Source organism: Abramis brama (genome assembly GCF_963993115.1).
Source record: "Abramis brama genome assembly, chromosome: 24".
Lineage (NCBI taxonomy): Eukaryota > Metazoa > Chordata > Actinopteri > Cypriniformes > Leuciscidae > Abramis > Abramis brama.
In genome coordinates, this window is record NC_139986.1 from 26,813,828 (window position 1) to 26,830,060 (window position 16,233).

At 38.8% G+C, this 16,233-nt stretch overlaps 1 protein-coding gene across 1 annotated transcript; it reads right to left on the reverse strand.

Moving 5' to 3' along the window:
- Positions 1 to 201: 201 nt before the first annotated feature.
- Positions 202 to 8,439, reverse strand: kcnj12a (potassium inwardly rectifying channel subfamily J member 12a). Its single transcript, XM_084103005.1, has 2 exons — positions 8,074 to 8,439; positions 202 to 1,999 (listed from the first exon to the last, which is right to left on the reverse strand). Exon 2 carries the CDS (start codon positions 1,839 to 1,841, stop codon positions 525 to 527), a length of 1,317 nt encoding a protein of 438 aa, XP_083959131.1. The 5' UTR covers positions 1,842 to 1,999; positions 8,074 to 8,439; the 3' UTR covers positions 202 to 524.
- Positions 8,440 to 16,233: the final 7,794 nt, after the last annotated feature.

Below are 16,233 nucleotides of genomic sequence, written 5' to 3' on the forward strand. Positions count from 1 at the left end.
TAGAGTTTTCATAAGCTGTAAGCCATAATCATCAAAATTATAACAAATAAAGGCTTGAAATATACCACTTTGCATGTAATGAGTCTATATAATATATTAGTTTCACCTTTTGAGTTGAATTACTGAAATAAATGAACTTTTGCACGATATTCTAATTTTTCGAGTTTCACCTGTAAATCATTTGTCAGAATTTTCATTTTTGGGTGGACTATCCCTTTAAGAATCAAGAGTTTAACAGCTAAACTAGTATCATGAAACAAAACGAGGAAAAGATTCAAGTTTTCCGTGCAGGATAAAAAGATTCCTACTGCCTCTCTCTCTCTCTCTCTCTCTCTCTCTTCGAATCGGCATCTCCCCTCCGCTACACGTCGCTCCAGCTTTCACACATTCACCCGTTTGTTCATTGCTCATTCACTCGCTCAATCTCTCCGTATGGCACTTTGCATTGTTCTGCATTTTAGAAGCTCCAGTGTCTCCAGGAACGAAACACGAAATTTGAGTATCAAAAAGGTCATAGTAAAGGTTCATATCTCTGACTCCCTTCGGTATGACCTTTGCTCCGCACAGCGAGGGTTCTGCAGTCGTTCGAAATCATGTCGAGGCGTTCTCTCCGGGCTGAGGCTCCTCGCTCGCTCTGGCTTTATCCTTTCCGGACTGTCGTCGTCCTCCTCTTCATGGCTCAGGATCGCCAGCTCGTTCTCGTAGCAGAAGGAGTTGGCGCTGGGCACCACCAGGTACTTGTTTTCCATCATGTCCTTGGCACTGCAGCGAGGGGTGGACGGCACCTCGTAGGTCTTGTGGAAGTGTGAGTAATCAACCTTGTATTGGTTCTTTTCCTCAAACAGCACCGGCTCGAATCGATGCCCCCAGAGGATCTCGCTAGCCAAGTAGGAGCTTCTCGCCTGTGCCGTCATGGCCGTCGCCTCCACCATTCCCTCCAAGATGACCACGATCTCAAAATCCGCCGTTTCGAGATCCTGCTTAGCGACGCCGAACAGAGGACTCTCCTGGTCGATTTGATGCAGGATTGTGATTGGCGAGACTAGGAAGATGCGGTCCAGCCCTTTGTCGAAACCGACATTGATGTCCAGCTGGTCGAGTGGGATGTACTCGCCTTCGACCGTAACCCGTGGTTTGATGAGCTGCGCTCGGACGTGCGCCTCGACGATGTGACTCTTTCGCAAGTTCCCCACCCGCCACATCAAGCACAGTTTCCCGTCACGCATGGCGATGATGGCGTTTTGCGAGAACAATAGAGTCTGCGCTCGCTTCTTAGGACGTGCCATTTTGGCCATGATTGCTCCGATCATGAAGCAGTCGATGATGCTGCCCACGATGGACTGGAAGACCACGAGAAACACCGCGACGGGACATTCTTCCGTCACGCAGCGGAACCCGTAACCGATGGTTGTTTGCGTCTCGATTGAGAACAGGAACGCCGCGATGAAACCGTTCACCTGCAGAACGCACGGCGTGAAGTTGTCGTCGCCCGCCGGGTTGTCCAGATCACCGTGGAGAAGCGCGAGAACCCAAAACGCCAAGCCGAATGCCAACCAGGAAATCACGAAGACTAGCGTGAAAACGATCACTAGGTAGCGCCAGCGGATGTCCACGCAAGTGGTGAATATGTCCGCCAGGTAGCGCTGGGACTTCTCGTCCATGTTGGTGAACTGCACATTGCACTGTCCATTCTTCTTCACGAAGCGGTTGCGGCTTTTCCGTCGAGTGTGGATTTTGCCGTTGCCATATCCATTCATCCCTCCGCCATGCATGGTGGTTAAACGCAGAGCATCCTCCTCCGTCGACACGATACTGTAGCGCCCGATCCGACCCACGCTCATTCTCTTTAGCGCTCCACCTTCCTATTTTTCCAATCTGGTGTTCCCTCTCTTTTGGAGCGGATTAGTAGTAGTACAAGTCCAGGGTGGTGGGTGGTTTAGTTGTAGTGATGTTGGGTCAAATCCAATCAACAGTAGAAGCACTTCGGTTTCCTCAGACCCTTGGGAAAAACAAACAGATCATCATCAGTTCATAAAACTGTGAATGAGAGTGGGTGCATTTGAGAGTGACTCTGCATATAAAAACATTCTTATATCAAAGTAATTGTTTTTATGCAAAGCAATTTGCAGTATATTGTTTATAATAATTAAAGAAAATTACGTTTATAGTAAAAACTAAACTGTTTTATTTTGCTTACTTCCTCTGTTTCATGAGTTTGTTGCAGGTCTTTCTGCTTTCTTTCTGAAGAATACATGCAATGCTGCCATAAAATGTGATGGAAAGGAGATCTGTGGCCTTTGATGCCTTAAAATGCGATCTAGGTTGGAAGGTCACTAGATTTTAGAGGCAAAATGTGCCAAAAGGAGTGTTTTCACCTACTTACTTCAGTTTCACCTCGATTCAGACTGTGACATTGTGTTTGATGTTTGGACAAAAAAAACGATCGTAAAGAGGAATTCAGGCTGTTTTGTTTAGGGGTCAATTGTTCTGCTGATATTTATGATATTAGTTTGGCATTGCACAGGCTGGATATTGTATGAAATTAGTGTGTCGAGACATGGACCCTTGCTGGATTCATTTCAGGTTTCTCATGTATGTGTTTTTGTTCTCGGCTTCTACATTATTGATCAGAGCTCTGTTTTAAAGCTGCTTAACACAACAGAGATGTTCTGGCTATCCGATCACACACACACACACAACCACAGATGTCCCTCAAGAGGCTCAAATCTTACCCTCCGAAACGCCAAAGTAAAGATGACGTAAAAGGGGTGTTAACAATTTTGGATTCTGTGCGAGTGCCCCGTGTGTGTTTGAGAGTGTTTGCGCACACATGCTTGAGTTTTAAACACATCATTCAGACACTCAGGAGACCAGTGTCTGTATGAGGCTTTGGCCATGGGTGCCGTCCCACAATCCTCTAGAGACGCTAAGTGGGTTGAAGGGGGGGAGGGCGATGAGTTAGCTGGGCATACACAGAAAATTAACATAAGACTTGGAAAAAATGAAGGTTATGAAGCAAAAAATAGGGGAGAGAGACAGAACTGATGTACGACAAAGACCAAGAAGGGAGGAAACCCTGTGGCCTGATATCTAAATATATACAGTCAGCGCTCAGAGAGGTTTCGTGCTTTATTTGTCTGGCCTGCTTCTGCATATCATAGAGCGACGTCATTACTGTCACACTTACACTTCCCATTTATATTTCAAATGAATTTCTGTTCTTCTGGAGAACATCAGTGTTATCATAACCCATTGCCTTGACTCATTATGATCTTTTTACTTCCACCTGTGTCTCATTATCTTGTTAACGCTTGCCTATGTGAGCCCTGTGTTTTCACTCATTCTTTGCGAAGTCTTGTATGTTGTTACACTGCATTTCTGAGCTTTATCCTGGATTCCTGTGTCTTAGTTATTTGATTCTCTGCCCATATTCTGGATTATCCTTTTGCCTGTGTTTTTTCCCCTGTTGCTTTTTTGGATTGTTTGCCCCTTTGCTCTTTATATGGACTAGGATTGTCCCAATAAAGCTGCATTTGGATCTTTAACCCAACTCTCGGAGCAATCCGTAATATATAACCTCTTTGCATTTTCTTTACATTTTCTGAACAAACTGTAAGTGGTGTTTACTTGTGCAAAAGTTTCCATGATGCTAGGGTGTTGTGGGTGGTTGCCAGGGTGTTGCTATGTGTCACTTTTAAAGTGTAATTTAGCATGTGTCGGGGTTGCTAGTTGGTTGTTAGGGGATATGGGTGGATGTTGCCAACTGGTCTAAAGCCGTGTGCACACTGTATGATCTATTATAGTCCTTTACGACTGTTGCGTGTCAGACTGTACAAACATGATCTCCATTGTAAGCACTGTAGGGTCTCAGTTGTCACTAGAGATTTACATCATCAATCTGTGACACGTTTGCTAACTAAACTGCATTTCATGTGGGATAGAAATGGTGGCTAGCAAACAAAAACAATCTCTAGTGTTAATTTTGATCATGGCTTTTCTTGAAAAGTAAACTGGGAAAAAATGAAGACGTGTGTGTGGAGCAAGTGCTGGTTTGTCGTCGTCACTAATGAGGTTCTGTGTTCCTATAAGTTTTTGATTTGATTGGAGAAGTCACACTGTAGGACTGTGCCTCAAAACGTCTGACGCTGCAAGAATTTCACTTTTAATCGCAATGGTCATTAATTGGCTGTCTGCGGACCTGTCAAACCAGCCGTGTGACCTGGCCCGACCTCAAGTTTATATGATATTCTGTTCTCTAGATTTGGTCCATCTAGCTACTATGGTTAACTATGAAGAGAATACACTTTTTGTGATTTTTCTTTTTTTCCTTTCCTTTTCACAATTTTCATAACAGGGTCTGTTTGTTTGGTGTGATACTGATACTGATGTATGATAACATCATTACATAATTACAGCGGCTGAAGCGTCTCTGTGCTGTCTGCCTTCTACCCGAAAACATGATACCTGATCTGTGCACACTCATGCATTCATACACACACAGAACCACCGTAGTGTTGTCTCGTCTCTGAGCTCTCGGTGTCTTGCATCATTTCAGGGCCATCAACAGCATCAGGCCACAGTTGTCTCGAGTAACAGAGTTTGAAAGAGAAAGCTTGTGAATGCTTTAGATAAAAATCTGCAATCCTGCAACTAAAACGTAAAATTGGTAAGATGTAAATAGATCTAAATAAATAAATTACACAGAATAAAAACATTACTTTTTCATGCAATTAAATGCATTCACTGTAAAAAGGAAATGCAATGTTTTCATGTGATTCAAGTTTTAAATAAAACAAAAATGCACAAAGTTGCACCAGTGAAAGTGATTTTAAGGGTCAGATCAGGTAGAAATAGCACTTTAGCAACTGTTCTGCGTAGATGTAGAAATGTAACAAATTGTGAAGTATTGTGCATGAACAAGAAGCGATCTTTTATCAAAAAGTGAATGAGATTGTAACTAAAGTTGTGACGTATGGTGGTGTGTTGGCTGATTTTTGGGCTATGGTTCACCCTCAGGAGGTAGTTGACTTGTAAGGGAACGGTGAGTTCTAGGTTGTAGCAGCAGATTTGACCGGGGAATGTCATGATGTCTGTCCGTGAACCGAAGCGGAGCAGAATGTAGGTCATGGGAATGACAGAGGCAGGGTTTTTCTCAGAAGTGTATTTGGACTTGAAAATATAGAAAATTTACCCAAACACAAATGAGTTGTTGCATGAAAGTTACAGGATTTAAGTTAACCGTGTTTGCTCAATATACTTACTTGCATATTGAAGTATCACTGTAAAAACAAACGTACTCAATCAAATTTAGGTAACAATTTGCACTCTTATTTGTTTGGGTAATGTTCATCCCAAATGTTGAGTAAATCTAACAATGCAATGCCAACTAATTATTCCTTATATAAGTGAGTAATATGAACTGTTAACTGAACATTAAACAGGTCTTTCCCTTTACTCGAAAACTCATAAAATAACACTTAATTTCAACATATACTCTCCTGATCAAGCCATGCAAAGCACGCTGGGAATCCACTGCCCAGTTTCAGTTAATGCTGCAAAATTTCAACTCAGAAAACGAAAGTAAACTTTGAAGTTTTACATTTTTAAGTAGATTGGACACAATTAGATTAAGTAGAAACAAATCATTCAGCAATTGTTTTGCTTTAATTCATTTTAAAGTAAATTTAACAAGCATTTTTTTGTAATTAAAAGTTGTTACTGTACGTCAAGTCAAAAATATAATCTAATCTGACTAAAAGAACAAGACTACCAGGTCACATCAACAGATGCTGCAATGTTGACAGCATCTCTAGTTGCGATAGATAAACCAACGGTTTGTCACTCTCAAATTCTCTCTGTTGGCTTTTAATCAGGTTACCATGTGGTCGATTAATTATTTAATAATTTGCAGTATTGAATTGCTTTTTATCATCATCTAACTTTGCAGAAACCTTGAGATGGCAGGTGAGATTCTGTCCAGATGAGAGGAATTACTGTCACGCCAGAATTACATTTTCCTACAATGTACTTTGACGTTGCTTATGTTGATTTGGTTGTATTTGACGATGAACTGACCTGAACTTCAAAGCCTACGTTAGTCTCCAAATATCTTTTGAGTATTTGACTTAGTTTAAATGTGACAGACTGACATTTTTCTTTTAACGTCTTTTGACATCCTAACAGAGCCGTTCTTATGATATGGAGAATATCATGATTAATGACTCCATGTTGGCTGCGTGTGGCCTAGTTTTCTGCAGTATTTAATGCTAATCTGACATTACCTGCTGTTTTCTTCATGCAGTTTCTGTGTCAAGCAGTTATTTCACAGCAATATTGGTAACACTTAAAAAAAATGCATTATGCAATGCTTGACAGATCATTAGGTAATGTTAAAATGATAATTATTCAAATTATAATCAGAAATTCAGAATTAATATGCAAGCCTATATTGTCAAAAAGCCTTTTCATGCATATTCATATTTGAACTTGAAACTTTGCTCAGTTACATTTTACTGTACTATTTTAATAATGTATTATTAGAATTTTTGTGTTAAATGGTACAGGTACCGGACAATTACATGCTCAGCTGTGCCTCAAAAAGCAAAAAAACAAAACATAAGTCGCTGCATGAGCAATGCAAGTTCAACAAATAATGTATTATGCAGAGTAAAGCCCTAGTCGGATTGTTAGTGTCCATGTGAAAGTGGTCAGTGATGCATTTCTACACGTCTGGTTGAATTATTCATATGCATGTGGATTTTACATTGTTTTGTTGGTCATCATCCTGATGGTGGTGATTCATTATCATTTTAACCTGTGTAAATACTATAAAATACTCTTAAAAATAAAGGGTTCCAGAATGGGATTTTTGCAGCAATACCACAGAAGAACCATCTTTTCTTATTGTTATTCTTATTGTTCTTCTTATTGTGAAGAACATTTTAAAATCTTTTGTGAAGAACTTTCCACCATAAAGAACCTTCTGTGCAATGCAAAGGTGGATGTCAAAGGTTCTTAATGGAAGCATCGATAAATGTCAATAAAGACCCTTTATTTTTAAACGTGTATCAGATGAATGAGTAGTTTGGAGGCAGCAGGAGTGAGAGGAGCTCTGGCCTCTTTAGCAGGGTAACGGATGACATTAAAATGACCATCACACTCTCACACACACACTTTCATCTGCACACATTGCGTTCTGTGTCACAAGTAGTTCCTGAAAAGAAGCATGTGCGAATCGAGACTCTGGAGACAAAATTGTCCTCAGAAGTGAGCTAAATCTGACCAAACATTTAGGAAAACAATTCATAAGTAAATGCGGAAAGTTTTCTTACAGTGTTTGCTGTGTGGGTTCGTTATTCAAAGCTTGAAGTCTGTTATGATGTACTTCACTATTTGAATCTCAGGGAAATAATATCAGAGATAAAGACAGTTTACAGGCTCATTCTGTCCATTCTTGCACTATTGTAAGTACGGCTTATTTTAACTTTACTCAGATGGCAGCAAAAATATTCCTAAAGCACGCTCGGAAAAACACGCATCATGCATACTTAGTATGCATAACTTTCTGCTCAATATCAGGTCATTATAATCGGGTCAGTTAACGATGTTCTAATGAAGTTCAGTGACTGATTCTTCCCAGCGCACATTAAAACATTTATCCAATTGGGAGTTAAAATAACTGTTAAATAATTAATTAGTGTTAATATTTCTTATTATTAATAGAAATATTGCATATAATGAAATATAATTTTAATATTATTTGCTAGTTATTTCATATTAACTTCTTATTTCATGTTTACTGTATCTAAACAGTTTAGTTCTGTTAGTTTTAGACTATACTTGTGCTTAGACCCGTCGTATTTGATGCGGTAATACACTCATAGACCCCAGCTGCTGTGCAGTCATTGTTTAACCCTTTACAAACTTTCTCAGTTTATTTTTAGAGCATTGTTTTAATTAGCATTGACAGCAATGATGTAATATGTAATAAATTATGCATATAATTGAGATTCTAGCAGCTAAAAGTATATCAAATACCAACACATGGTAAAGTTTTAGACGGATGTTGCTTACCTTGCGTTTTGTAAGGGGTCCTCGCCCTCTGAGTGTGTGTGTGTGTGTGTGTGTGTGTGTGTGAGTGTGTGTGTGTGCACAAAAACAGGACAAGTGTGCTATGGCGTTGTGGTTGCGTTATCCAAACTGGAGCATTTGATGAGAGCTTGTGCAGCTCGTGATGGGGATCCAGAGCTCTGCCATCTCGACCTCACACACACTCATTGTCCATTTCAGATTCATATCCTATGTCCCACTTGTTTTTTCATTCTTCCCATTTTTTAAAAGCACATATATTCCAAACCAGAAACAGAGAAACGGCCCCAAACACTCACTCCAGTTGAGTAAGTGAACGAGCAATGAGTTCTGAGTGAATCAAAGCATCAGTGAGCTCGTGATAGGCAGAAAGTCATGAAGAGATACTTGAGTTTGGAGAAGTGCATGTCCTCCTCCTCCTCTCCTCCACTCCTGATGGATTAAACACTGTCCTCTTTTCTTTCTGCACTCAGTCAGATCTTCTTGTCCCCCAGAACGAGGGAGGAATACGGCAGTTGTCTCTCATGCACCTGCTTGCTTCATCTTCATCTGCCATCAGATCTATCAGTGCTTCACTTTTCTCATCTCTCTGTCCGTCTCTCTCGTTCTCTCTCGATCTCTCTCACCCCACCCGCTCGTTTCTCCCTCCCACGACACAAGCGCTCCAGCGTTTTGTCACTTGATGCTCTGCTGTGGTCATACGGACACACACACACACACGCACACACAGAGAGAGAGAGAACCTCACTAACTTTCTCATCTTCCTCCATGAAAAGGTTTTTTATTTGCTTGTGTGTCTGACGTTTTCCCACAGCACTCGTGACAATTTCATGACATCTGAGCAAATTTTACCACCAAATCACAATGCCATTACTGTAATGTTTTATCATTCTTATTAGATTCTCATGACTGTAATACAGTCATTTATAGTGTATTGAGCGTTATAATACATTAATTTAAAAATAAAATCAGTACAAATGAACAAAATACTATATTAATATTTTATTTTACTTTATTTTAATTGTAATATTTTACAATTTAATTTAATTATATTTACTGTATAATAGTAAAGAGTGTTATAGTACAATAACTTTAATTATAAAATCATCAAATATTAAAGGCAGTACAACAAAGACTATTATAATGTATAAATGTTTTACAATTAAAATTTTTACTGTATAATAGTACAGTATTATAGTACAATAATTGTATTTAATTATAAAATTAGCAAATATTAAAGGCAGTACAACATACCATTATAATGTATAAATATATTACAGTTTAAATATATATATATATATATATATATATATATATATATATATATATATATATATATATATATATATATATATATATATATATATATATATAATTTTTTTTTTTTTATTATTATTATTATTATTATTATTATTAAATATATATATATATATATTTTTTTTTTTACTGTATTGTAGTAAAGAGTATTATAGTACAATAATTAACACTTTAAATTAAGGTTTCATTTGTTAACATTATTAACTATATTAGAAAACTTTTAAAATCTACATTTTTAAAATCAAAAGTTGTATTTGTTAACATTAATGCTCTTAGAAGTAACTAACAGTGAAACAATTACATTTTCACACTGACTGATGTCAACAAAGATTAATAAATGCTTTAAAATATGTATTGCTCATTGTTATTTCATGTTTGCTAATGCATTTACTAATGTGAGACATTATTGTAAAGTTTTACCTTTTTTTAATTATAAAATCAAAATGTATAAAAGGCTTTCATAATGTATGATTTTTTTTTTTCATTACAGTAATGCAATTGGATTTGACTTGCTTTTGATAAACAATGCAAAAAATATGGATGACCCACGCATTGAACTTGAGTTTTTTTGTTAGTATCACAAAATATTACTAACTGTAACTAATAGTGATGCTTTTCTTCTAGTTTTACCACTTCTGGCATTCTGTGTTTCAAAGTATTTGCCACAATTTTAGCTCAGAATTTTTGATACCAAACATCAGCGGTTCTGTTTTTACCCACAAAACTGTGAAGATGTCAGTTTTCATTAAAACTGTTGTGAAACTCTGTGTGTGTGTGTGTGTGTGTGTCCAGCAGGCAGGTTCTGAACACTTGAAGTCTCCATGGTGATTGGCACACTCTCAGCGCTTTGCGGCGTTTGAGGTGTTTCCTGGAGAGAGTCAGGGTCTCCATGGTGATCTTGAGCTCGGCAGCATCACAGTTTCCAAAAATGAAACGGATAGATAGATGGAAATGTGAAGTACTGGAGGCTAAAACCAGAGCATGACACACAAACCTGTTGGAGAGTGCTCACACTGATGCTTTCATTAATGTCATGTGCAGCAGTCAGTGCGGCTTTTCTGCAGCGCTAAAAAAAGAAACACATTACATCATTTTTATACGTTTTAAAGAAAAATGTGAATGGTGTTTTCCGTTACAAAACTTTCCACAGTTAGGATGTGCCAAGTGTTGTTCTTAGGATGTGCCAAGTGTTGTTCTAAGTATTTTTAACATGCAGATATAGTTGCTATAGAGCATTTTGGGATTGTGAAGATGTTGCTTTGTGGTTACTAGGGTGTTCAGGGAAGATTTTCTGATTGTTTTTAACATGTTGCAATTCAGTTTGGGTTGTTTTCATGTTGCTATGACATTTCTAGGGGTTGTTAGGGCCTTACTATAGGGTTGCTTAAAGTGTTTAGAGTGTTTTTAGCACAGTTGCACAACAAGCCGCATGATTTCAGGAATGATTCAACAGCTCAGATAGGATAAGTTGGGGTTATTAGTTTGTTCAAATCACTAACCCCAAGTAGGATCACTAAAAATAGTGATACTTGACTAAAAACCCCGCTAGCTAAGCAGCTCCTGGTTTACTCGCATCCCTCTCTTCAGACTCCTGTGTTCTGTTCGCTTCTGGAAATGTAAAATAGAAGATTCTTGTCCTCCCACATGCAGACTATTGTTCTGAGAACTTGCGCTCTCTCTCTCTCTCTCTCTCTCTCTCTCTCTCTCTCTCTCTCTCTCTCTCTCTCTCTCTCTCTCTCTCTCTCTCTCTCTCTCTCTCTCTCAGATTTAGGGCCCTATTTTAACAATCTGAAACGCAAGTATCAAACACGAAACGCAAGTAACTTTGTGGGGGATCTAATCTAAAACGCAAATCTAAAATGTGTTGGTCTGAAGTAGCTTCATTATTCATAGGTGTGGTTTGGGCGTAACGTGAAATAAACCAATCAGAGCGTCATCTCACATTCCCTTTAAGAGCAGGCGCGCTTGTTTCATGGCGGATTGCTATTATAACGGCGGATTTGCCAGACGCACGCCAGGAGCGGTTCACAGCCGAGGAGACCGTTCTCGTCAGGGCCGTAAAACACAGAGAAGTAACATTGTATGGGGATGGAGAAACACAACCAAATTAGTGTATAATAATTTTGTTAAATGTGTAAGCTAGATTTATGCCTATTTTTTTACATCTTCATGGACACCACAATGATTTCCTTCGTGTGGTAATATTTTTCCTTGTAATAATGTATGGTTTGCAAAAATGAGAACTGCTGCGTCTGTGTGTAGATAGAGAAGCAAAGTGTATGCGCGTTGTGCACACGCTACATTATGGCCAAGCATGCGCCCTTAAAATAGCATCTGAATAATGCGCCACTGAAAACGCGCCACTGACTTTAGACTAGGTTTTTCCAGGTCTGTGGCGGAATTGTTTTCTGAAACTGCAAAATAGCACCAGGGAACGTTTGCGCGGGAACACGCCTCCTCTTTTCGCTGAACCGCCCCCGGGAGCACAAGTTCATTCCCTAATTTACCGGCGTGCGTCTGTGGAGGGAAAAGTCCGCTGTGCGTCGGGTGCAAAATAGGAATGATACATGCGTCGGTGTACAAAGTCAATTGTGCTGGGTGCAAGATAGGGCCCTTAGTCTTAGAGCCAGTTCCCATCGTTTCTCTTCTCTTTCATAATATGTGCTTTCTGTTTCTTATCCATTCTTTATTTTCACACCTTCATATTTTGGTTGTTCTTTTTTTTGCGCTGTGTGTTTGCAGTGCTGATTTTGTTCTGGGATACATTCAGTGACTAAGTGTGACTCTGTGTGTGTGACTCTGTTTGCCCAGCAGAATATTTTATTACTCGGATGTTGCTCTTTTCGTAGGGCTGTTAAAATTGATGTAATGTGTGTTTTTGAGGTACAGTGTGTTTGAAACAAGTTTCAATTGTTAAAAAAAAATCATTTTATTGTCAGGTAGTTCAACCAAATATTTGTAAATATATATATTCCTAATTTTATTGTGAAATCTTATCAAAGTAACGCTTAGAGTGTCTACAGTGCCTAATACATTATTATTTTGTGGTTGTGTGTTTTATTCATATTCATTTATAATTATTGCATTCTAGTGGCCTGGTATTTAGTATCTTTAGCATCTGCTGATTTTACTTTTGTTTCTGAGATTATTTATGGAGGCTCTTAAAGCAACACCAAATAACTTTTCCTCTTCGGTCCCCCTACAGGTTGGAAGCGGAATTGTCCATTACCGCTGTCGTAAATATACTGTCGCACGCACACTATTTGTTTATCCAGCACCGGCTTTGGAATGAACGATGTCTACAGACAAGGTAGAGTATGTTGCATGATTTTATGAAAGTATGATGTATTGCGACATCAGAAACAAAGAAAAACAAAATAATGACTATTGTAATGCTTGCCGTAAAGCAAGTCAAATTTGTAGTTTCTTATGTCTCATTCGAACTACAGAAACGCTACCCCATCCATCCATCCATCCATCCATCCATCCATCCATCCATCCATCCATCCATCCATCCATCCATCCATCCATCCATCCATCCATCCATCCATCCATCCATCCATCCATCCATCCATCCATCCATCCATCCATCCATCCATCCATCCATCCAAAAAATCGTACCCAAAAATTCTGCCATCATTTACTCAACCTCAAGTTGTTCCGTGAGTTTCTTTCTTCTGAACACAGAAGAAGATATTTTGAATAAAGCCGGTAACGTAACAGTTGATGGACCTCATTGACTTCCATATTATTTATTTTTTCCTTTTTTACTATGGGAGTCAATGGGGTCCATCAACTGTTTGGTCACCAACTTTCTTCAGAATATCTTCCTCTGTGTTCAGAAGAAGAAAGAAACTCATACAGGTTTGGAACAACTTGAGTAAATTATGACCCAATTTTTTGGTGAACTATCCCTTTAAATGTTATAAAATCCAGTTTGATTTTCATGGAGTATATCCAAAAGTTTTCTTTTAGTGGTAGAATTTGGGTTGTGTTACTCTGTAGTCATTATAATTAAACTTAATTAAAAAATGTCCAGTTTGAAGTCCATGGGGTGTTCTTATTTAGATATCTACTTAAATGTGTGTGTGTACAGGTTTATATTACATTGTGGGGAGTTTTTTTGAAAATCTAAAAATGCAGAAAGTTGTGTGTGATGGGTAGGTTTAGGGGTCGGGTTAGTGTGTGTGTGTGTGTGTACTTGTACAACTATCTTTGTGAGGACCAGTTTGAGTTTTCGACCATTGGAGTGAGGACAAAGAGAGTAAAGTGAGGACATTTTGGCCGGTCCTTTAAAGGCCTGTTTGAGGGTCAAGACTTGGTTTTAGGGATAAGGTTATAACGAGGTTAAGGGTCGGTTTAGGGTCAGGGGTCGGGTTAGGCACTTAGTTGTGATGGGTAAGGTTAGGGTAAGCGGCTAGAGATTGCATTGTGTCAATGAATGTCCTCATAAAGATGTACAAGAAAGTGTGTGTGTGTGTGTGTACAGGCTTATATTACATTGTGGGGAGTTTTTTTGAAAATGTAAAAATGCAGAAAGTTGTGTGTGTGATGGGTAGGTTTAGGGGTCGGGTTAGTGTGTGTGTGTGTGTGTGGAGATGAGAGAGAACGACTCAGCAAGGTTAAAGAGAGAGACAGGTTGGGTTAAAGTTGAGGTGGAGGGGAGGCTGAAGAGAGGTGGAGGGATGGAGAGAGACAGAAGCGAGGACAGAGGTGACAGCAGTGCGGATCTAATGGCCGATAGTTTTTCGCACCCGCGGACTCGTAATGACAGACTGAGATCAGCGCTAAACACCCTGTGACTGAGAGAGACCCACACACACGTCTCACAGTTCACAGTCTCACAGAAACACGTCCAGGTCACATTTCACAGCCATAAAGCATTTTTGTATTTTGGCACAATAATAATGAAATAATATAATTTCCTATATTAAAATATTATAATTTTGAAATATTATATAACACTTAATATGGGTTAATATAGGTTAAACTTGCAGTATGTTATGATAAATAACTAGGCCTATAGGTTCCTTTTGCAGTTGCAATATGTAATATTTAAATATTTTAGAAAATTAGGTATATAATTTCTGGTGACCACAATAAACTCGATATTTATATTTATTATAAATCCATTCCTCCATCTCTGCACACACACACACACAGGCGGGTCAGTGTCGAGTGTGCGAGTGTCGTGCCACTTTCTCTGGTCGTGAGATGTGATGTGCTTCGACGGCTCCTGGGGGCGGATCTTCCCTCTGATTGGCCGATTCTCAGCGGGGCTCTCCACGAGTGTGCCAGGTCTGTGCCAGCCCCAGAGCATCATGGGAAAAATTGGACAAGAGAATGTCCTCTTTTGCTCTCTTTTGCTCTCTTTTTACCACCTGTTTGTCCTGTAAGGTTTTCTTGGCTGTAAACTTCATCAGCTCTTTAGTGCTAATTTTAGCCTCCTTAACATTAAGGACCTCTCATGATGGAGAGAGACGTGTGTGTGTGTCGAAGAGATAAATCGTGAGAGTGATGTGTGTCTGCCTGAGCATTGACAAGTGTTTGTGTGTGTGTTTGTGTGTGTATGTATGTGTGACTGGTGCTATTTGTAGCCGGTTAGCCTCTCAGGGAGTTAAATCCATCTGCCAGCAGAACCCAGTTTAGTCCAGAACACACTCTCTCACACACACACACACACACACACACACACACACACACACACACACACACACACACACACATTGCAGCCAAGAGATCTGTTCCTGTCTGCATTATTTTAGGTCTTTATTAGTTCTTCCAGAAAATTGCTGATGCGAAGGTTATAGAACATTCAAGATGACTTAATGACTTCTCTGTGGACTGGTTGAAAAAGACTAAACACATATTGTTCATTAGATTAGTTAATATGCTTTACATTCATGAAATATTTGAAGTTTAACTTATTTTTGTTGTTGCTTTACAAAAAAGACAATAAATCAACATTTGTTTTGACATGTTAAAGCATTTCTTATCTCTAAATCAGTCAGAGAATATAGTTGTGTATGCTCGCACCAAGATAATAATTGTGTGTGTGTGTGTATGTTTATGTATAATACTACCATCTGGCATAAAAAGTAAATACAGTGTTTACCTAAAATATATATATATTTTTTTAAAGTAGCATATTATATGGCAACCCAAACCTGATCTATAATACTGAGTTTATGAGCTTTATGAACATCCTGCATCCACTGCAAACACACAGTGACAAAAGACATACAAATTCTGGCTATTTGTAATGACCCTCGTGTCGTTCCAAACCTGTATGTTGTTGTTTTGTGGATTTTTTTTAAATAATTGTTACGCAGCATTTTTGCATAAATTGACACTTCATATGTCCATGTTTGTAACGCACCAAAAAAAGCGCAAAAATGGTTCTGTGTGCTAATTGTGTTTTGTAATTGAACAATGCCAATTTTGAATTTTGGGCATGAATGCAGATAAGGCATGAGAAGGGGAAAATTACTAGTGAATAAAATCTGTAAACATGATTTCAGAAGACGTTTATGTGTTTTCTTTTTCATGCTTTTTTGTCCTATTTCGTTAGCCTCATAGCATAATTGCCTAAGAAATAATTAATTAAAAAATGACTTAGGCAATTATGCTATGAGGCTAAGGATTTGTAGCTTAGCTTCTTCAGTTATTGTACGGCATAAGCTGCTTAATCATTCATCAAAAATGTCTACTTTGTGGTCAACTAGCATACAGGCTTGGAGTGATATGAGGGTGACGAAAGGTCAACTATTGATTTGGAGTGGTGTGTGAATGGACATACAGCATGAGATAGACATTTAACGCAGCAGG

What these genes read in the sequence shown, in the direction of transcription:
- kcnj12a (XM_084103005.1), bottom strand. Translation starts at nt 1,841, where the DNA reads ATGAGCGTGGGTCGGATCGGGCGCTACAGTATCGTGTCGACGGAGGAG.